Source organism: Parus major, chromosome 3 (genome assembly GCF_001522545.3).
Source record: "Parus major isolate Abel chromosome 3, Parus_major1.1, whole genome shotgun sequence".
In the NCBI taxonomy this organism is placed as follows: Eukaryota; Metazoa; Chordata; class Aves; order Passeriformes; family Paridae; genus Parus; species Parus major.
Window position 1 is genome coordinate 46,658,552 of NC_031770.1, and position 23,740 is coordinate 46,682,291.

The 23,740-nt window shown below is 37.3% G+C and overlaps 1 protein-coding gene across 1 annotated transcript; it reads right to left on the reverse strand.

The window, feature by feature from the left end:
- Positions 1–381: 381 nt before the first annotated feature.
- On the reverse strand, positions 382–20,616 carry TAB2 (TGF-beta activated kinase 1 (MAP3K7) binding protein 2). The gene is made up of 6 exons (XM_015622838.2): positions 20,396–20,616; positions 13,577–15,089; positions 6,761–6,921; positions 6,045–6,138; positions 4,627–4,707; positions 382–2,432 (listed from the first exon to the last, which is right to left on the reverse strand). The coding sequence occupies exons 1-6, from the start codon at positions 20,495–20,497 to the stop codon at positions 2,287–2,289; spliced, it is 2,097 nt and encodes a 698-aa protein (XP_015478324.1). The 5' UTR covers positions 20,498–20,616; the 3' UTR covers positions 382–2,286.
- Between the last annotated feature and the right edge of the window lie 3,124 nt (positions 20,617–23,740).

The window sequence follows — 23,740 nt, forward strand, 5'->3', positions numbered from 1 at the left end:
CAATATAAGTTTGTCATGTTACCACAAAACAGTTGCCCAGTTTGATTTAGAAAAAAATATTTTAAAAATCATAAACCCCAGAAGCATGAAGTAAAAACAGCCTGTGACTAGCTTATTGCTTTATGAATAAGTGAGTGGATCTTTGGCAGAAAACAATCTCATCAGTGCAATTTTATGAAATACATTCCTCACGCTCAATGAATTGGAATTAAACAGAGTAACGCATGGCAGGAGAGACAAGGTTAAACAAAGCAAGGGCTTAAATAAAAGCTCTGGTCATAAGAAACCAGCCTACTTTTAATACTGTTAATGCTTATTGTTCCGTTGAATATTCTGTGGCTCCACAGCATGGAAAAAGCAAACAAATCACAAAAGAAAACATTAGAATATATATTTTTTTTTAATTTTTATAAATAACTTATCTGTTACAAAGGCAGTTTACCCAGCTAAATCACAAAACCATCAACTCAAGATATCCAAATTAGGTTTTATTAATAAACAGGTAAAAACTGATTTGTCAATCTTCACATAGAACTGCAGATGAAGCTGAAAAACAAGGTCTCATTTTATAAACAAAATGCATTGAATGCAAGTGCTTTGGGTCTACTGCCTAATTACCTGGGATTGACATTTTCTTCCCACATAAAAAAAATGCAAAGCCTTCAAAACAAAGGCCTCTGTGCATTCACATAGATCACTTGTAAAACTCCTAATAAAAGTGTCCACTGGCAGATGTTTACAGTGGGTGACAGTCTACTTTGTCTCTTGCTACATTGTTAGCACTCCCTCCAGCCTCACACTAAGTGCTGCTGCTACATAATTCTTTGTGTGCCGTCTTTCATGCATATTGTACTGGAATTCCATTTTCTTGATCTCAGTTACATACATCCCCGATCATGTGAGTATTTTCCTTAAAAAAATAGATCATCAAAATAAAAGAGATGCTTGAGGTTGCTTCAGTGTTCAAGTCTGTTTGATTTCTCTTTTCCAGCCTTTATTTCAGTTGTCCTAAATATTGCTATCCTTGTTTTCTATAAATATGAGACTTCACCACAAAGTCAGGTTTAGAAACTGGCTGCCAAAACAGGAAAGCATTTAAAGTCCTTGAACAAAGCTGTACGATGCTGCTGCTGTTGATTTTGGCACTGTAGGTACTTCCCCAATGAATCTCTCTTCAGGCGTCTGCAAGACACCCAGCAGATGAAGCAAGCTTAACTCGGATGCTGATCTGTTGGTGGGTTGAAAGTTTTCTAGTATAAAGTTTCCTCACACCAGACAAAATGCTCCCTTTGTGTCACCCACCGTAAAACTCAGTGTACAGAGTGAACTATATGCATAACTCTTCCAACTTTTCCTGCACTTTTACCACGCTGCATCTGCAGGTCTTCACAGATCATCAGCATTTACAAGAGCAATGTACAGAACGAGCAGAGGAAAGCTATTTTGTGCATAGTTTCTTATTAATGCTCTTATTTTAAGGCATTGCTTCTCTCAGATAAAAGCTTAAAAAAAAAGGGACATGATCGTGCTTAATCACTTAAAGGGAAAAAAAAAGAAAGTTAACAAAAAGACTATTACACTATACATATAGAAGTACAAGAAAATAATAAAGGTGAGGAAAAGAAATCACTTAAAGCAGGCTCTAGAGCTATGTACAGTAGGAAAAGCTTTGGGGTATTTCACTGTGTGTATTGTACAGACAACGCATGCAGTTTTTCCTTTTCATCTTTAGATGTGATTGTACTGATTTCTGGCTTCACAGAGATATTTTCAGGGAAGACAAGGCAAAGAGTACCACTGATTTGTGAAGTTCTTCCCTTTATCAAAGGCACTATGTGGCAGCAAACAGTTTAAATATTTAAACCTTGTTCCTTTTGAGATCTCCTCTGTGCATGTAGTGTTTCACTGAAAGCTCTGAAAACAAAAACACTAGCACTCTATTCCTTTCCCCTGTCAAAATTCAGTAGTGACATGGGGGCAGAGAAGAGGATGGGCAACACCCAGGCACTGAACACGGTGTGTGTTACTGGTAATACTGTACATGGTTTAGGCAGCTGGCGAGTGTCTCAGCAGATTGCCCTTCAGCCGATCAGCGTCAACTGCCTGTGACACAACTCTGAGGTATTGCTTGCTCTGTAGGCTGACATTTAAACATTAGCAAAATACCATCTTGTCACACCTCCCATTTAACAAAATCCTATGCATAAATGCTTTTTTGCCCCCCAATGCCTGGACAATTCCTTGTACATTTGCTATGGTTTTACAGAAGGTAATGGGCCTGTTGGCTCAGAAATGCCTGGGCATTTCACACTGTTCACAGCGGTTTAAGGCCGGATGATTTAAAAAAGTACAGGCGGTACAACTCCACTGAGCTCCCTCATCTTCATCTGTGTCTGGAACAGTCTTTGGTGTTTTCACAATGGACCTCTGATCTGTGACATGGAAGAGATAAGATAAACAGTTAAAAGTTATAAGAATTTTGAGATTTTTCTTTTTTCAGTAACTGAGAGTTACTGAAAAAAGAAAAATCTCTGAGAACAGCACAGTTAGTAAAAATGACAGAAGCAGCTTTTTACCACCCTCTTGACTATAGCTTGATTGTAAACCAGCCAAAAGGCTCAAGGTAAAACTAGAAAAATCAAGTTTTCTGACCCTTAACTCCGCTTTCTTCCCTTCCTCCCTCAGTTCAAAGCTACTGCATAAAAAGGAGATAAAATTTGCAAATTAATCAGCACAGGAAACATGGACAAGATTTAGAAGTTTGAGCTCTATGGAGTAGTCTAAAATTCATTATAACAAGAAGTATGTGCTCTGTAACCCTTTTACATAATTTTAACTTTTTGATCCTAGAAAGAAGATAGCAGTTCTTCAGGATGTACTAAAGAAAAAACATTGCCCGGCTCTGTCATTCTGCAGAGTAATCCTCCCAATCATACCAACACATCTTTTTGCATGATGTGTTAGACAGCAACCTTCAATTATCTTAAAAGAGAAAAGAAGAAGAGAGAAAAGGAATGAAAAGGATGGAAAGAGAGATGAGTGATTTCTCAAATTAAGGGTTCCCTTAAGGAACCCCCTTAAGGGTTTAGGCAACTGCAAAATCCTCTTAGCCCATTATTTCATCTGGAGAACATCTCATCAGCAACTCATCAACAGCAAGTGCTGCAAAATGACAGCAAGAGCTCCAGAAGTACAATGGTATTGATCACAGTTGCAAGAAGAATTATTTTTGTTCTTTTGTGAACAGCAGTAATTCTGGTTTAAGTCAAAGCCCATATGATAGCTAAATTGAAGCTTGAAATGAAATGAAAATTAAAGTTATTAAAGAACTAAGATACAGCAGTGATACTTTTTTAAAAAGAAAGAAGAAAAGAAAGATAATTGATAGATGGACTTTAGAGCTTTATAACCCAGTTAGGGTTAATTTTGTGTTTTCAAGACAGATTGAATGAAACACTTAAATTTGTGGGTTTCTACAAGATAAGCCAATAGAAATATTAACAACTAGTCCAAGAAAACTAGTTTAAGTTATCTTCTTTGATACGTTTTATTTATTGTAAAAGGAACTACGTAAGTGACAGCTCTTCACGGTTCAGTTGTAACATGTGTCCAATAGGAATGTGAATGAATTTAACTTTACTAGAAATTTTCACTACCAGCTCAGGTAATGAAGGACAAAAAGTGCTTTATAAAGCATGAAAAACAGTATCGGTTTGGAAATGTTGCAAAGCTCTGCAGGACAAAAAGTCCAATTTATCTAGACCATTTTACAATGCAGAAATGTCAGAAATCTCTAAGATGAGATTCTGCAACAACAGTTACTGCACACTGCAAGGACAATTAAACACACATCTGTATTATGTGGAAAACTTCCTGGACAGGAAGACTGCACCAGTGGATTATCTCCATGTTTCATGAGGTGGTCTGCCTAAAGTCATGGTATGATGCTGTTCCAAACAAGTCGAATTCACTCTCTGCTTTATGTAAAACACAAGAGTTAACTGTTCTGCTTTGTTTGACATCCTGAGAGGGGAAAAAAGTAAGTAATGTGCAAGTAATGACAAGTAGGATGTTTAAGAGTGGCTAATATTCAGCAATACTGACTGCCCCACTGGACTGCATTATTTTCCTCTTCAACTACCTAGAACTATATTCACCAATAGTCAGAAGAGGCTTTCACATAACTTGTTAATACAAATTCTACAGTAGCCACAAATTCCAGTGTGGGTAACCAACCTGAGATGTTCCTACATGTAAGTAAATCTCCTCTTTGCTATGGATAATGGTGAAGTCATTTAAGTGAGTTTCATTGGCCCCTAAGCAATGTACCTCATGCTCATTTTTAAAGAAATATGGATGCTTCCATTACATAAACAACCTTACAATATGTTATCCATCTTTAACATAACCCGTTTAATATAATTCTCTTTCCTGAATGTATGAATACAGAGAAAACAAGAGCAAACAGAAGCATACTTACTGCCAATACAAATAAAATGCAAAGTTTGTATGCTTTTGAAGTAATCTATTTCATAATCAACACTTAAACAAGATTTGTAAATTGGAAATTGCTATTAGATACAAACCAAATATTTGTATCAAATCCAAATGTTATCAATACAATACCTTTGGGTTTTGGTGGCACGGGACCAAGAAATCCAATATTATCGTAAAAATTATGAATAGCGCTGGGATTAAAATGTGGTCCTAAAAATAAAAACAAATAAAAAAAAGTGCAGTAGTTTAAAAAAATAAACTTGAGTTGGGAGGCATATCAGTTTTTTTCTGGCAGTAATTGTGTAACAATAATATTATTCACTTGTCACCTTTTATATCAAGGTGCCAATACAGACCTAAGTGAAATATTAGTGATTTCAACAATACACTTTGAGAAACTTATTGCCCAAAATATGCAATATAAAGTAAAGTCAGAGACAAAATCTAGCAAACTAAACTCCTGTAAAAGTATTTTTTCTGTTACTCTTTAAGATCATTTTGTTAGTAAATCTTAGCTTTTTCTAAATTGCATCTATACTCAGAAGTATCTTATCTACTACACAGTGTATTATACATCCTTAGAATTAAAACTCAGTGGAAGTTCTAAATGCGATTTACTGTAACAAGCAAAAAAACAACCCACAATCACCCATCATTCATTCTATTTAAGGTCAGATTTTTAGTACAGCATTACATTCAGCACACTTATCTACCTTCTCCTGAACTGCAGGTACTCTGTCTGAAGCAGAACTTTTGTGACTCATCTCCCCACTGATCAAACAGCTCACTGCTGCTGAAAGTGGGAAGTATCAGTTCCTTCCCTCTCACTGTCTCAGTTCTCCCTTCCTGTGCCTCTCCCTCACATCAGCTGTAGCAAGCTTTTCCAGCAATGCAAGTTTTAACTTGGCTCATGAACAGAATCAGCTATGCAAAGGGTCTAAAAAACTAATACAGAGCCAGAGCTCAATAAGTGGCAAGAGAGAGAAGCAGGAAGAGAGAAGGCTTTCTTGCTGGCAGTTCTTGAACTGGCTCAGCTGTTAATAATAATTTCATCCCAAATAATTTCACACCAATGGCTGTGTCCCTGCAGACCAGGAAAGCAGAGAGCACACCGGAAGTTACAACTGTACCTTATATTTGCTAACTTGAGAGGTTAAATACAGACAGAAGTGGAAGACAAAAGAGAGATGGGCATATATGTATAGCTGTATCTTTCAAAAAACTTACTCTTTTTCTTTCATACTCAGATAACCAGATTTCTCCCCCTCCCCAGCATTTAATAAATAAATGGCATTACAAACTTCTCTCTTCTGAGCCAAGTATGAAATAGGAATGACTGGAATTAGGAAAATCATATGGCAAACAAAATCAACAAGCTTTAAAGACAGTTACTTCCATGGTTTCACTCAAACTAATGTGATGGTTTTGCAAGAAGTGTGTAAATCCATCATTTATGACACAGACTTTTTTGAAACATGTGGACAATAAAAAAAAAAAAAAAAAAAAATCAACATTTAAAGTTACTGATGTACTAAGACATACTGTACCTCTTGCTTGAAAAAGATCAATCTCTTTGGTTAGGCAATCTATGTCTATCTGCAGCTGTCTGTTACAACTTCTCAACTGTTGCATTTCTTCCAGCTGAAAAAATAAATCTGCCAGTTAGACTAATTTTCCCGATTTATGAACAGTTAGCATTCACGCACAGGTAGATAGCACTTAGTTATTTCAGAAAGAATGATAAAAGAATCTTCCCTCATGACCACCTTTCTTTTAATCTAAGCATAATCTTACAATAAGCTTCCAGATCCACTGAATAGTTCTTTCTCATCAGAGCTGATTGAACTCCAAACTGTAGTCAGGGCAGACACAGCCAATGGTCCGGTCCATGGATCAATGGATGATCATCTAGCATTGGAAACTGGTGCATTAATCAGATTCTCCGAGCCCAGTATAGGCACCAAGACCAAAAAGGACTTGGTGTGATAGCAGTATAAGTATTAGCTTGTAAGGACTACCAGGTCAAACCTTTTGTGACTGCCTTTAAAAGCAATACTTCACATAAGCAATTAGTGAACCGCAAGGCTGTGGTTAAACAACACATTTTTAGTTCTTACTCTAAACTGTATTGTTTACTAGCTTAATTCTAACTATATTGCCTGTCCCTAGTACATTGTCAATATACAAACAACTCTTTCTTCCATTTATTGTGACAGACCACACTTCTTGTTTAGGTTTATACCCTACAGATATTTCAACTTACTGATGGAATTTGGGAAACAGAATTCGATCTTTTCAGGCGCCTTCGTGTTAGATTATTCTCCATTTCATTGACCTCTGATTTTAGTTTATCCAACTTTTTCTTTTGAACCTCAAGTTCTCGTTGAAGTCGCTCCATCCTGGCCTTCTGGTGTACCAGTAAAGCTGCAATACATAAAGTCCCATTTTATCTACTTCATTATCCTTCACATGACATCAGATTAAGATGCAAATTAGTATTACTTTGGGAAAAAACAGAAAAAAAACCACTACTACAGACTGCTTTTCCAATTTCCTCAGAAGAAAACCTCTGCCATAAGACAGCTCTGTTTTTGAAAACAGCACAAACTAACTACAGACAAGCAAATATGAGAAAGCCATACAACGTAATAAATGACCATGCAAAATTTAACTGTAATCTGTAAAAACCAACAGAACTGACTACCTAAAGCCAGGAACAAATATTTCTTTGTATATTCAGCTTAAACCACTGTAAAACAGGTAGCATGGAGAAGATTTCAGACAAGTGCAATATGAAGCACTACATATGGTTATTGCATTTAGGATTGGATCCAGTGCTCATTGTAGTAGGACCCACCAAATGAAACCAAACCAGTAACAAGCAAATAAGCACACCACTAGCAAACTGTGGTATTTATCAAAAGCTGGGTTGTATGTCATTTCACCCCTAAACTACAGTGCAGAACCACTAGCTCATCTCCTATTTTCTAACACTGATTACCATTTGTAAAGCTAAAGGGACAAGGAAACCTCATTTAGAGACAATGAAGTTAGCACTTAAACCAAAGTTTTTTTTAAGTGGCAGATTACACAAATTCATGCAATCTAATGTGTTTATTTCATCGAATGCAGCTTTACTATTAAATGTCATCACAAAAGCAGATATCACTGCTCAAAGTAATAATCACCTTCTATAAAAATGTATTTCATTAAATAATGCAAAGAATAATTTTGACTTCTGCACAGTCATTAATTCATCCATTAAACTAGTAATTCATATAAACTGTGATCAGTTTCATGGACTATGAATACTTTTATATCACCCTGGAAATTATAAAGAAGTAGCAATAACAAGGTATTTTAAAGACTGAATTTGCCTCACGTCTTTATCATGGAACATGATGTTTAATTCCTCACAATTTCTTCACATACCAAAAAAATCAGAAGCACTCAGATCTGGTTGCCTAGGTTTCCCAAATAGGAGCAGAGGGCAAAAAAAACCACATCAAAGAGCTGCAATGTTCCAAATATTTGGCAAGCAGAACTGTCTTCTCCTGCAGCTTCTGCCTGTTCATTCATTCATTCACACATTGCATTCTGTCTTCCAGAGGTTCTTTAAAAGGAGGAAGCATACCAAACTATTTTTGAACAGTGTTACAGACTGACTGTAAGGCCATACTGAGATCCAGCCTAGGCTTCTGAGTCACAAATACTCACAAGATACTGAAATGTCACCTACTTTCTGTTTTGCTCAAATCAGAGAAGTCTTCATGAACAGACACCTTTATTTTAGGTCACAGTAGTTGCACTACAGTAAAAATTGCAGCTGTGCTCATATGTAAAACAAAAATGCAATAACTGAAATCTCAAGATAAAGATTTTTGTCAAAGACTTGGAATTATCAGGTAAGTAATCTCAACGCAGTCTCTCCTCTTGAAAAGCCTTTTACAAACAGCAAATGTAGTTGTAAGCCTAAAGAAAGGAAATCAAAGACTTTGTCTCTACTTACTCCTGCAAGGAGTGTCCAAGCCCTTTTTCTTTCTATATTTTATTTCCACTTTTAGGCAGTCTCTTCTGCTTTCATTACCTTGGTAAGACTGCTGAGGCAACAAAGCCATGCTCCACTGCCCAGACTCAGAACTCTTCAGACCTGTCAAACTGTGGATGCAGGCTGCTGGCGAGTAGCCATTTCTGCTGGATGTGGTAGGTGAGGTGCATTGTTACCAGAATATCAGGTTGCATGGCATGGCATGGCCTCAAGAGTTCAACCATGACCAAGACTTTGCCTGTGCATCCCTCATCTCCTTTTTTAAGCTACTCTTGAAAAGGGAAAAAAACCATGATTTCTCATTTTGATGGTCTCCCACTTGTGATATGACTCCCAGCAGTCATTATGGAACTGCACAAGGAGGAGAAGACACTGATGGATGCCCACAGCACCATTATAAGCTTTTCATTTTCATGTCATGTCTGGAAAGTTATGAAATTTATTCTCCTAGGAGCCTTGTGACTACCATCTGACAATTTCAAATCCCAACAGGTTTTAAAAACACACATTAAGAAATTATCATTGTGATTAAAGAAGAATCACTTAATATTACTATGCTATCCTTCTACTATTAAAAGTAACTTTGATAAGGAACTTGAAAGAGACTGGATTACGTAGAAGCTTTCATATATAATTTGGTAATTTTGCTTAAATACCAATTTGGCAGCTGCAGGAAAACCATGGTGGGGGGAAGACAAAACCCTCCCATTATTTCACTGCGGTATTTATGAATGGAAACTAGCAATTTAAGTATTCAGCTCCCTCTAGTGTCGCTCAGAGCGACTGAAAACTTTCAGAAAAACTCTGCAGTTTAACTTCTTAATTAAGTGCAAACAGGGTATGTGGCAAATTAAGTTTTTTACACTTCTGTGCATTTGCATTCAGCAGAGTGCAGTATGCTTCAATGCTCTCGCAGAAGCCACGGTTTCCTCTGACATCCAAAGTGAACATTTTTCACATAGAGGCTACATATTATTGCAATTACAGGGAGGAACATGGAGGATAAAAGTTCCCTCTTCCTCTCTCAGAGACCTTCCCAGTCAGGCACTAAATATACCTTTAAGTTTGTAAATGTATGCATAATTGTTTTCTCAAAGACTCTGTGAATGTGAATTTTAAAGTAAGACTGTCTTTTGTTATTTTAAGTGTTTCTAAGATAAATTCTAATCTAGCAATACAACGATTTCATCCTATCCTACAGACCTTTGTATTTTTTAAATCTCTTAGTTTGCCAGATATGAAGGGGATTTCTGGCAATGCAATTAGACTGCAGCAGGAGGTTAACAAGAGTCTCAAAACACACTTATGCTTGTGCATGTTTTCAAAACCTGTATTTGAAGCTGCACAAAATTCAGTCATCTGATATGCAACTTCAATAGTTCAAACTCTTTTTTTTGTTCTCTTTTTTCAATACTCTCTTCACTTAATTTTTTAAAAAGAGGGTCAGTGAAAAGTGGGGCCTGATATACAGAGCCAAATATAAGGTGTTTTTTTTTTCTTAGACCATATGATGCAACAGGCTCAGAGCTCCGTGGAGCTTGGGCCACAGCTGTATCTCATTCAAGTCTTTTTTTCTTAAACATCTACAAGGACTGGCTAAAAATAAAAGCAATTTGTTTCCTGCAGCTTTATTTTTTAAAGTTTTAAAAAGCTCCAGGAAACCAAATCAAGAGCTGTGGCAAAATGTTAATTTACAAATCTAGTTTATCAACTGATTTATTTACATTAAAAACACAGTGTTGAGAATTGCTAAGCAAACATGCATCCACTTATACAACTGTAGTTGGTACCAATGATTCAACTCCACACACCATCCTCTTTCAAGTTAAAGAAAATAGTATGAAAATGTCAAACAGTCAAAGCCATGTAATATTTAACCAAAAGTAAGTTTTGAAAGTAAGAAAAGTAAGAAGTAAGAAAACATCTAGCTAGTGATCTTATTACAAAATTATGTATTTTCTTGATGGGATGTGTTCCCTTACAGATGGAAAGCTATGTGCAGAATGAGCAACTATTAAATAGCTGTTCAGCCTCACTACTTATCACATGACATGCATACAGAACATGTATCACAAAAATGTATCCGAATATAGAATCTTCAGTTTCTAACAGGATTCCAATTTTCCATGAGACACTTTATACTGAACTAAATTAAATATTGAAATCTCACTTAACTACTTCATGTTAATAAAACAAATTATAAATTGTAATCTCTGCTAAGTAATGAGAATACCCCTGCACACTGACAGAAGTGATACTGAACGGAGGAGCATAAAAATGCATCCCCTTTTGGCTGTTCTTCTGGGCATGCACCTAACATTACTCTTCTCACAGCATCATGAATTCTTACTGACTTCAACAGCGGACACATGCACTCAACATTTCCACAAGTGAATCCTCAGTATCTCAAACTAGAATCCTTGAAATTGAGAAACATCCCTCAGCAACAGGTTCTGAAAAGTCTGGTGACAGTGGGTTTCTTAGGATCACAAAGTCAGTGCCAGAGACACAACCAAGCATTCCAGGGAAATGACACTGATTTCATCTGAGCAGTACCCACTCCTTTACACATTGTATAACCTCCAGGTTTGGCAGCAAGTAAGATAGAGGATGGGGCAGCCTTCTACTACCTGCTGTGACTTTGCTGGGAGGGAAACCAGAAATATCATGGAAGGAGATTGAAGTGCCTACATACAATGTAATTAAGTAATGCTTCTTTGATGGAAAGCAGCAGCACCTACAGAGAGGTCCAACACATCTTCTGTTCTCCTGGCTTGGACCATGAGTATAAATGTAAAATAAATTAAAAAAGCAAAGGAAATTTCATTTGACATCAAAGCAGCTCCATCTTCCACCCCAAGATTTCTTTTCCCCCAAGTCAGGTTCAGTTCTCCCTGCCGAGATAAGGAGCGTTCTGGCAGAAATGGAAAAGCTGATGAAAATACATTTTTCTCTAATCATGGCCAGAGAAACTACTCATCTTCTCTGTCTAAAATTAAAATGAAACAAGTAGCTCACATGGAAGGATTCTGGCAGAAGCATAAGCAGTTTAGAACACAGAAAACATCAAGTAAATAAAGCCCTTTTTCATATGTAAGAGGAAAAAAAAAACACTGCTAAGTGTAAGAAACATGTTTAAAAGCAACAGGACTCCCAGATATCAATATTATAGAAGTAAATCTATCACAGACTTCTCAGCTTTCCAAATATTAATTAATAACAAAACTGTAAGAAACACTGTACTTATTGCAGCAGAAAAGGAGCACACATGCCAGAAATGCAAAACATCTCTATGTGTAAAGAACTTCATAAGTATAAACACACTTTCTAGTGAAGGACACAGACAGATGGAGATTTCCTGATGTCCCTAAAGTTGTACCAGCCCACATAATACATCTATACATCATCTAAAAGCTGCAGCTTGGCTTCAGGAAGAGCTGGGTTCCACAGCAGATATGAGGTCAATACTTCTGGAACTCTAAGTTGTGTACCAAGTTTGCCTCAATCTCGATAAACTGAATGCTGATACCTGCAGCTTGTAGAGATTGTGCAGGAGATTACAGTGGCCATCACTACCAAAGGTGCAAGAGATAAAGAGGTAGACCTGGTAGAAGTCAGTGCCCTCAGAAAAGAAAAACAGAAGAAAGACAACTCCCCAAAAAGTACCCAAAGTGCAGTTTTGCAACCCCCTAAAAATACCCAAATTGTTTGTGATGCAAGTTCATGATCTAGAAGAGTGTTTAGAGCCTAAGGACAAGATTTCAATTGCTTAGTTTCTCATATATGAAGTTTTCCAGGATTAAAAGTCTCCCTTCCAAGTAAGAAAAGAAAATATGATCTGGGGGGCAATTGTTTTGCTTACCTACAGATGAGTTTTCTGACGTTCCTTATGCACTGAACATAAGGGAACATAGGGATGATTAGCTTTTTGGTTTTGACACATAATCTTTAGAAACTTTTGAGTTAAGATTGACTATTTCTCACCAAAGATAATTACATCCAGAAGTAGTGCACAAAGTAGAATCACTTTTTGATTTACTTCATTAACACAGTACTCCAGATGCAGACCTGACTTCCACTGTCCTGATCACCGCACTTACGCTAAAAAAGAAATGGCTAAATTCATATGAAGAATGTTTACACTGGTTGTGGAACAAGGCAGATTTTTAATTCTGAATTGTTTGCTAAGTCCAGAGAGGAACAGTGAGGTCAAAGACAAATTATTTTGACAACCTATCATGAATACTACTTAAATACCCTGAGACTCATTCAACATCTTTATGTAAAAAGCTTTCAGGAGGGTTAATAAATCATCAAGTTGGTAATAAAAACATGCAAACCCATGAAAACAGAAGAAAAATATTAACAGGTTATTTCAGCACATCACATATTCTAAGTTTTACCCCTCCATTACCACCACTGATCCCTTAAAACAGATTCCTTTGATTTGGTGTTCCTTTTCACATTTTAAAATGTAACAGAAGTAGTGTATCAAGACTTTAAGCATTTTATTGTCAAGCACACAGTAGGAAACACGGAAACCAGGCCAACACTTCGTCCCATTAATTGCTTTTGAAGTCTGCTTTTCTTTCTTCTTAAATAACACTCCCCCCCCCCCCAAAAAAAAAAAAGGAACATTATCCAATGTAAACAGTACCTCAACGAATTCAAAAATCTGACAATGGAATTGTAACTTTAAGTCACTAGGATAAGTCGAACAAAGGTAGATGTTTCTTTCAGAACAACATAAAAATGAAGATGGTATGACTCCACTTCATTAAACAGATAACATATCTGCTTAAGACAAACAGAAGAGTATCTCCAAGTATTCAGTTACATGTCTTAACCATAAAAAGAAATCTATGATTTGCTTATAAAACAGTTTTATTTATTTAGAGAACACTCACAAATGCTAAAATTAAAGATACTGTATTAACATCACAAAGGTTAGTAACTGTTTCCTGTTCTGCAATCTACACACTGAATTGACAACCTGGTCAAAATCTCTGCAATTTATATTAAGAATATTACCTTGCGTGTAGGCAGCATCATCAGATCCCATACTCAATTTCCGTGCATCACTGATCCTATCCACATGTGCTAAAACAGGGTCAGTAAGATGCTGGATACCCTCTGGTTCAACATAATGATCAGGAAGGTTTAGAAGGTTTGTAGGTTCAAAAGTTGGGGACACTACCCCTGGGGAAACTGCAGGGGGCTTATTTGGAGAAACTGTAATTTTAAAAGTATATTTTGTGTTAGGCTGCGTAACAACCACTCGAGGAGAGGTTGCAGTGGTGCTGTTGCCCACTGCTCGACTCTTGGGTGGATGGTGATGAATAAATGCAGGACCCATGCTTACTTGACCAGACATATTCCTAGCAGTAGTAGATACTCCAGGATTTGTCGATATGAAAAGCGTGGGCTGGTTCCGCACAAGTTGATCATCTCCTGTCGTGGCATTTGCTGAAATGTAGACCTTGGGCTGACCACGTGTGATCACTTCATCAGTATTTGGAGGACTGGCCGATATGTAAACAGTGGGTTGACTTCTACTTAATGTCTGGCTGTTGAGGGAAGAGGGAACAGTGGAGGTGCGAGGGCCAGTTGAACGCAACTTAGAAGAACTGTTTCTTTGTGGCGGTTCAAGTTTGATTTCAATTTGATTTTTGCGAGGTCCTGTGGATATATTCTGAATGTTGTATTGGCTATGAGCAGAAGATTGTGAGCTACCAGATGAATGAATCATAGGTGCTTGTGGAGTAGTAGGAGAACTGATAGGCATGTACACATGAGAAGTCTGGTGGCCTTGCTGGTTTGGCTGAGTTGAGTGTTGCGATGAGGTATGTGGCGTAGTACTGGATGTAGGAATAGTAGTCCAGGGACTTGGCTGCGAAGGCTGGTAGACTTGCTGAGGGTGCATGGGATTAAACTGAGATGCCCAGCCTGGCTGCTGCTGTGTCTGTCGAGCGGTACCACTAGGAGCTGTGATGTAAGGCCTAATATAGATAGAATTTCCCTGGGGACTGTTAAGTACAGGAGGAGGTACACCATGTATGTGCAAAGACGTTGGGGTATTGCGACCAGGCTGGATGTTTGGGGCTAAAGTTACCATAATGGGGTTGAATCTGGGTGTTTGTTGAGACAAGTTAGATACTCCTTTGCTGCCTAGGTGAAATCCAAGATGCTGCCCTGGATTAGAAGCACTAACTGTATTAGCCATCCCAAAGACATTAAATCCTTGTGGAACCTGCGCAGGTGCTGTCTGTGGTTCCTGCTGAAACAGTTCATTGTTGGACTGACTGGTTTGAAGGTGTCCATCACTAACGCTGTGAGCTAGAGTCCTGCTCCCATTCATTCTACCTCCTTCTCTTCCATGGTGATAGACATTCTGTGACTGCAAATCCAAATTTAGAGATGTCATGTGATTTCGTAGTCCAGGAATCCCAGAATCATCCGAAAAGCTCAGGTCTCCTTCACCGTAGAGATACTTTGTGCTCTCCTGAGAGAGAACTGCACAACAGGCATCCAAATTATTGTTATTCTAGAAAAGACAGATGAAAATTTGACATTACTGATAAAATACTATCACTTATGTATGAATACATCCAACCATAACTGAAAAACTAACAATATAGCATCAGATAGAAAGCTTTAGTTGGCTGGCTAGCATAGCTGCTCTACACACACAAAGGGCTTGCATGTGAAGCTCACTGATCAGGGAACAGTGACTCAGCCAGTGGCACCAAGGGCAGAGGTCTGCGTTGCCTCTGAAGCAGCGACAAGGAGATCCTGCACCTTGGCAAGCTAGTTTTATGCAGTATGATACACCTTGGATGAATACTTTTCCTATTCCTTCTCAGTATCAGAACCACCTTCAGCAGAGACCAAATCTCAGGCTTTAGGGAGGAAAATGACAGCAGGAATGGATTCACAGCATCTGCATACTTTTAATAACTTAAAACCAGAAAAAAACCCTGTAAGTTTATTTTAAATGTTTTCCCAAACACTTCAATACCAGTTATGCATTACCTCCCGCTGAAAACAGAAAGTGAATCTTACGAAGAGAAGAAACACACTGACCCAAGGAACTGCACACGACTTCAGAAGAAATGCAGAAATTCAGTTTATACAAATACAGCAGGATTACTCTTTTGTCAGATAAAACTATTAATCGAAAACCCAGAGGGCATTTGTATTTTCATTTTAAACCACTGCTTGCAAACCTTTTAAATACTTATATTTGTACCTTTTAAAACCTGTAATAGGATGACTTAGAACAGAGACCACAACCTAGATAATACTTTTTTTAAAAACATTTCTGAAGCAAACCGCTAATCTCCTCATTTCCCATGTTTAATAATATTGTACTATAATCTTCCCAATTTAGTTTCCTACATATGGATTTTTAGAGTGAACATGCATCAATGACCTAATCTCTTCATACTGTGCTCCAGCTTTATCCCTTTTCATACAGAACCTCCCATGCCCCAAGAAATAAAGGTTAATACTTTCAGCCAGAAGAGCACCTGTTCAGGCCCATGTTATTAACACTAAAAAGGAGAAAATCCATCCAGCACATAGAAACAGTTACTAGAAAAAAATGCAGGTGATCAAGGAAAAAAATTGCATGTGCCAAGTAGCAACATTATCAGTTAGTTAAGGAGTAACACAATCAGATAAACTGATCCATGCTACATGCTTTCTATTATGTCATTTTTGTTAAACTACCAGACATTTCTCATTCTTCAACCATGGTGAAGCTGACAGTGTTGTGTAGACAGCAAGACTGTCTCTATCTTATAGAGTCACAAAAAAATAAAAAAAAAAGATAAAAAAGAAGAAAAAACAGAAGAAAAACCCCCAAAGCATACAGAAGTGGGAGAGGGAGTGGGATGACAAGGCCAAACTTCACCCACAAAACCAAAACTGTATGTTCATACAGACCAGATGCAGTTCTGAATTCTTCCAAATTAAAGCAAAAAGAAGATCCCCAAAAACCCCCAGCCATAAAATTTTTAAAATGACAGGATACCCTAAAGGCTATCTGAAAAGCCAGCTCTATATAAGGATTGCTGCAAAAAAGTATTCAGATATGAAAATGGATCGAATTGATGATATGTATATTGGCTCTAGTTTGGACTAAGCACCAGAGGACAAAGTAATCAAAGGAAGTTAGTAGTGAAGAAAGGAAACACGCGGACAGAACAATGGGTAAGAGAAGCTAAGAACAATAGCCTGGTATTTGTTGCAAAGGAGAAAAGGGAGCCAGAAAAGGCAAAAAGATAGGATGCCACAGAAAAACAAGCTAGAAAGTTCTCAAAGGCAGATTTTGCATGAAGTGAATTAAAACTATTAACATAAAGGCCGAAAAAACCAAACCAAAAAGGAACAGGCCAAGCTTGCAAGGCCCTTACATTCAGCTTGAATGAATTTCTTTGGACAATTTTTTTTTCTTTTTTAAGACCGCATCCAATCAATTCCCAAATTTCAGTGACGTCAATGAGAAAATTGGAGAACTCAAAGGGGAAACGGGGGCATATGGAACCCCTGGCATCTTCTGGCTGGCAGAGGCAGAGTTTCAACCGCTTCTAGCTCTTTACAGATCAGAGAACCGGTTGATGGCAGAACTGAGCATATTCCAGCAAAACAATACCCCTCATCTTATCTCTGCCCATGTCCCAATTGAGTTTAAAATGTTGGCACCCTGAAAGAGAAAGAAAAAAAAAGAAAGAATAAGAATGTTGGAGGGAAATGAGGAAGCAAGGAGAGGACGTAGACTTGAGGAGCAGGTATAGAATGCTCCGGACACAAAAAATAAAACAACAGGGAATAACGTCCACAGACTGCGGGCACTGCAGTGACTCCTTTAAATGAGGAGAATGGGAGAGCTGAATGCAGGAGGCTTGTTGGGAAGAATAGAGGGATACAAAACTTTTTAGGAATATTCAATGCTGTCAGCCCAAGACTTTTTACTCCCTGGATTAAGCACCTTTAAGTTTCCTCCATTAGCTCTTTGGTCATCGTCTGTTTTTAGTATGCTATATATTGTTTAGGTATTTCAACAGCAGGCTATTTACCTCGAGGTATTTGCATGTTCTCTTTATCCTTAATTTTATCATTATAAGCATATAATTCCATAAACCTTCCTTTAGAAACAGTTGCGTTTGGCTACAAAGAATTAATGGAGGATGACTGAATTATCTGTACAAATTTCTGCACAATTCACAGTGATCCAAAGAAACTTTCCTTGTTATAAAGGCCTCATCAATAATACTATAACCTGCATAATCACTTATAGTATTCAGACTCTCACCTGGGGTATCTTATAATTCCTAGCTTAAAAATAACTTCACCCTGACATATGATGCCTGCACATAAGGTACTATGGGGGCAAGGCATTTCTTATACCAAATGTCCTCAAGTGCTTGTCTTTGATCTAAACTACACTTACTGCCTTCATTGGAAATTCCTTCCACTATGTTCAACTACAAGGTGGCAGAACTCAGGATTCAGACACTGATCTAGCAGCATTGCAAACATTGCACAAGTACTCTCAAATTCTGCTTTTCCATCTTTCCCATCAGTCCAAGTACCAAATTTTTTGGTTTGAAGAAGTCATGTTAGGCAGCTTTTATAACAACAACCTCCCCAAACAAACCAAAACACAAACAAACAAGATGTCAAGCCAAAGAGAGTTGCAAAGCTAGAAGTTGCACCAGAGAAACCAGAGCTCATGAAATTTCAAAGAACCACCAACATGACAGGATTTTCTTGGTAAGTCTCAGCTCTCAGTTCACAAAAAAAGGTATCTTTCCATTGTGACAAATTAGTTTAACAATACTACACACATGGAACATTAATTAATCTAGACTGTTTTTGAAAGATCCTCTTATGAAAGCAGACTTAAAACACTTCCTCAAAATCTAAACCCTCCCCAATAAATCTGTCCTAATATGTGATGTACAGTATCTTTTCTTCCGTTATAAGGCTCTTTTTATTAAAATAAATCCACTGTCTTCAATGTTGTGAAGACTGCTGGGTCTCTTAAAGACAAGGATTAGTTTTAAAATTTATCAGGAATTAGATTCGAAAGATGATTACTGATGCATTCACTCCATCAAGTCCACAGACACTGCTGAACAAGCAGTTCTCATTTTTGAAGAGCAAAACTGTACTTGTTGTATAAAGTCCTACAGAGCACCAACATAAAAATAGCAGTGTACAATCCTGAGAACAAGTATGGGCAATTTATACTCAGGTTCAGTTTTCTTTTCAGCCAAATACTGAGAAAGAAGGGACTGAAGAAAGCTTGAAATTTCATGAGCCCTGAGCAGAATTTTGCATTCCTACAAATCAAAACCAATTCTATTGATAAAATGCAAGTTTCACAACTTCTCACTCTAGAAGACTGGAGAGTCATGATAAAGTCTTGGCAATACATATGTTAAATTGTCACAGACACTCTTCCCAACAGGATAAACACTTTATTTGGATGTATGTGTATGTGAGTACATATACATATGTAAGTATGGAAAAATACTTATTTCATGTATGAAAATACACATAAAAAGCAAGACAAACAATTAGGATATAAAGAATGTTGAATCATAACCCCAGATGTCCTAGCCATAGTCCAGAGACAGCTTCTGGGAAGCTGTAACACATCATTTTTCCTATCAGTGTACACTGATGATCAGTATGACTATTTGGATAATTCTCTTAATAACCAGGGTAAACCAAAAGTTTAATATCTTATAGTGAAAAGGAAAATCAATCAGTATGGGTGCTTTGAATTGATGGAAAATGCAAAGCAAACCTGTTTAAGCAACATAATCAAATTAAGTCTACCAGCATATGTTAACTCTAGGCATTTGGGTGTCCCTGCTGGGCTTTGGAGGGACATCAATTCATCTTCTGAAGTAGCTAACATGTTGTCAGAGAGAAGGAAGCTGATAGAAAATATGGTATGTGTTCTGACAGTGGCAGCATTAAAAACAGATAGTTGCATGTAGAAGTTGAGAATATGCAGCTTTAGCACTAACTACAGCACTGGTCAAAATGCTTTGTTACTATCAAGCCCAACAGAAATCCATAAATTAACTACATAGACTCCAAAGGTACAGCAAAAAAAATGAAGCCCATCTGGCAGGCAAAGCCCTGGGCAGATGCACATCAGTGCTTCACCCCCACTCAAGTCTAACATGCTGGAGGTGAGGCTACAAGCACCTCATCTGCCTGAGAGCCTAACTCGGAGCAGCTGGCTGCGCCCACATCACACTCCAGGCTCCCTGGTGCAGAGGGTACCTAAGGCCACCAACGCTGGCTCTGCAGCCCAAGGGGGATGGGAATGGAAAGCATCAGGGCCAGCCTGCCTGCAGGCAAGGGCCCACCTTTAAGTCTGATGGAGACCAGGCAGCAAAGCTGCTTCTGGATCTGCTCTAATACTAAAATAAAATAATGAAAATAAAATTTTAAAATGCTGCACTTTGTAGCATTGCCTTAAATTGTCCCTACTGGACTCAAGTTGGCTTTGCATCCCTCCTTTTGCCATGGTTAGTTCTGGCTCTTGAGATGGCCAAAAGGCCTAAGCATACTGATTGGTGAGACAGTAGTCTCCATGCACACACCAAGTATTGATTTACAGGCTGATTTACTTTGAACCATCCCTGATTAGGCATGGAAAAAGAGAGGCCAATTTAACACTTTGCTTGCTGTGCAATATAAAGGAATTGTACATTTCTCACATTTAGAGAAAAACAAAAACATCTGCCTTCAAAGGGGATGCCCATACAGAAAACTTGAATTAGCAACACTGCTTACTTGTACAGCCATGAACAGAGCACTGACCTGTAACATGCATCGGGATACAACACCTTCAGGTACCTCAGGAAACTTCTGTCGCAGGTCATGTAAAACCTGAATATCAATTTGCTGGCTTCCTTGGGCCATTCGTATATTGCCTGGTCAGGATTGTTTTTCAACAGGCAGTTTCAGGCCTTAGTAAAGGGAGTACTCATCTCTTCTGACCCAGCATTTTCTGAAAGAGAAAGGAAAACCTTGAGACACCAAAAGCAGGCACTTCTGACATAACAAAAGAACACCCCACAAAAAACTAGAACACACATACAAAACCCCTTTTCACTTATGCAGCCTAAGTTTGTACTTTATGTTGATGTTTTCCTGCGCGACATTTCTGGCTAAGTAATTGTCCTTCATGCACTTTCAACCTTGAAAATTGCCCATTTATAGACACATTCAGGGATCACTTTCTTTAGTTATATACTGATATTATAAAACACATTAAGACTAAAAAATCAAAGTATTAAAATTATTTGGTTTAAGAACAGCATTTTTACTTATTTTAAATACAACTGAACATGAAGTAGTTCACATCAAGTATTGGAAAATAGTGTTCACTCAACTTTTGAATGTACCTGCATTTTTACTTTTACCATCATTGTTTTTGTTTCCTGTCAGGATACAGTGGATAAGAGAAGTTCAATGTCTAAGTTTCAGGATTTACTAGCAATTGTCTCCTTTGTTTTTACCTAACATATTTCAGAATACTCAAAAATTATTACAAGAAGGAAATAACACTGCAACAATTTAGGCTTCCTCAAATAATTCTGTTTTTGCTTTGAAGGAAATTGTGAAGAGCTATGAATAAGACTATTTTACAATCACTAAATCAACACATTTATACAGATTATCTATCCAGACCGTATGATATCTATAGGCTTTTACCAAGAAGAATTTCTACCAATAAATCTTCAAAGAATGCACCTGTGTGCTAACCAATGGAATGGTATCTTCTCCATATAAACTAATATTATAAATAAATATGACCATACAGTTCATAAAAACCCTGATGTAGTCAACTCCAACATACATTTACCTCTTAAATTAGCAAATGCTATTCAAGCATCTCCATGAATTTTATTCACTTTCTCTGTGGCAGCAGTAGAACAATCAAAAGTTACTCAGTGTGTGTCTCACTAGAAGTGCATCCATGTTATTTCTTCAATGGTTTCCAGTGCTAGACTAATCTGAGCAATGACATTACTGATCTTGCACCTTCTTTAAAGAAATTATAAGGCAAAACACTGGTCAAAATAAACAACTGAACAATGACATTGTTTATCAAAAACTATACTGCAATACTTCTCTAATTAAACTTCAAATGTGACAAGATCACAGCAAGTCCACAAAACCAGAAGATTCTATGAACAAGAAGAAAACTGGTTTACCCTAGTTCAGTATCAAATGCCATTTTTCTACCACCTTCTACTGAGCAGTCCCTAAAACTTCCTGCTAAATAGTCAACCTCCCCTCAATCCTATGACCACTTAACTTTTTCTTCCAATTTCTCTAACCTGCATTAAAGCAAACCACTTTGCAATAGGTTCTATTATTTAAAAGAGCAAATTCTATGATCTGCATCTCAAGTTCCCTGTGTACAGTACTAAAATTTTGTATTTACTCTTTATTTAAATTGTATCAGCAAGAAAGCACCTTCACAGCTGCAGCAGCAAAAACTCCATGGAAAGAGATTAATGCATGTAGTCTTTTCAAAAAAACACAGAGAATAAATTAAAAAAAACAGTATTTAAAACAAATGTTCCACACTGTCACCCCAGTGCTTCATTTCAATGAAGTATTTTGTATTCTAACTCATTTTTCTTCAGTGTCTGAAGTCTTGCTAAAACACACAATGACCACAATTTCCATTTATTAGTCCAAAGCAGCCAAGTATTATAACAATTACCTTAAAATTCAAAAGTGCTACAGAAAAACTTGTCTGCATCTTCACGAGGCATAAAATGACTCATGGGTCATTCAATGCTTGCAAAGTTGACTTATTTGTTGGTAGCATGCAAAACTTTGGAGACTTTGCTTATTTTTATTTTTTCTACTGTACTTTTAAGTTTTGGTGGCTTAGCACAAAGCAGATGCTTGCAGGCAGTATCACTTGACTAAACTTACTGATAAATTTTTGCACATGTGCATCGAATGTGTCAACATAGCAAAATATGATATTTACCGTAATGTGGGAGGAAGTAAACCAGACGCTCTGGCCCCACTATCTTAATTCAGAGAAATATACTCCAACACAAAAAGAAAAAAGTTTCTTCCTTAGTTTCAATTACAATAGGCAACTAATATGGCTTCACTGACAATTTAACATATGAAAAATATATCATATGAATATGAATGACTCATTCCAATCATCACTTCAAGAGAAAAACCCACTAAAGAGCTCAAAGGTATCAAAAGATTTTTAATAAACTCAGCCTTAAGGAAGGCTGAAGTGACAGGCCATGAGACCTTTGGAGGCCTCTCTAGTAAAGACAGAAGAAAAGATTTTTTCCCAGATCTTGATGTTGCAAGAAACTACAAAAAGGATCCATCTCCAGAGGCAAATTTAAAGGAACTGAAAGTTACTTTGACAGATGCAAGCCTAAGGAACAGACACACAAGACTGCTGTCAGCAATGGAACTCAGGATCATCCAGAATATTGTTAGAAATATTCTTAGAATATTGTTAGAAAGTTACATATGCAAGTGGAAAACAAAAATGCATTAATGCAAGAGTGAATAGCCAAGACTGCCAGTAATTAGACTGTAGAAGAAAAGGGTACCAACAGGAGGCAAAGGAAACTGCTGGCAACAACATTTTGGCTTCATTCAGAGACTCTGGCATAAAAATAAAGGCAATACAGCATTACAGAAATAATCAGAAAAATCTATTCAAGAAATTAATTATTGGAAGAAGGAAAATTCAACACTGGTGACTCAGAGAAATACTTCTTCCTAAAATCATTAATATCAGAGTTTAATTACAAAGGAAAACTTCTAAATGCTGGAGTGCAGTACAATATAAAGTTATTCTTGTAGTAATGTTCATTTACTAATTGTTTTACACACTGCTTCTAGCTACTAAAAAAACTAAACAACCCCTTCAATGTGACTTTATAATGTTGAAGAGACACAGAGATCCCAGTGCTCATTTATGCCAGCAATACTAAGTAACCGGAAGAATTAATTAGCTGTGTCCTTTTCAAAGAGTGTTGGCATGATCCCCAGACAACTTAAAAGGCCTGGCAATTGTATCATGATGGAGCTCCTGTTGAAGCTTTATTCTGTGAAAACTATTGAAACCAAAGTAAACAATGTGTCATCTCCCAAAGACTA

Coding starts and splice junctions, on each gene's coding strand:
- TAB2 (XM_015622838.2), bottom strand. CDS start 20,497: ATGGCCCAAGGAAGCCAGCAAATTGATATTCAGGTTTTACATGACCTG. Junction 6,922..13,576: donor TGATGCTGCCTACACGCAAG/GTAATATTCTTA, acceptor TATGTATTGCAG/CTTTACTGGTACACCAGAAG. Junction 4,708..6,044: donor TGATCTTTTTCAAGCAAGAG/GTACAGTATGTC, acceptor TTTTATTTTTAG/GACCACATTTTAATCCCAGC.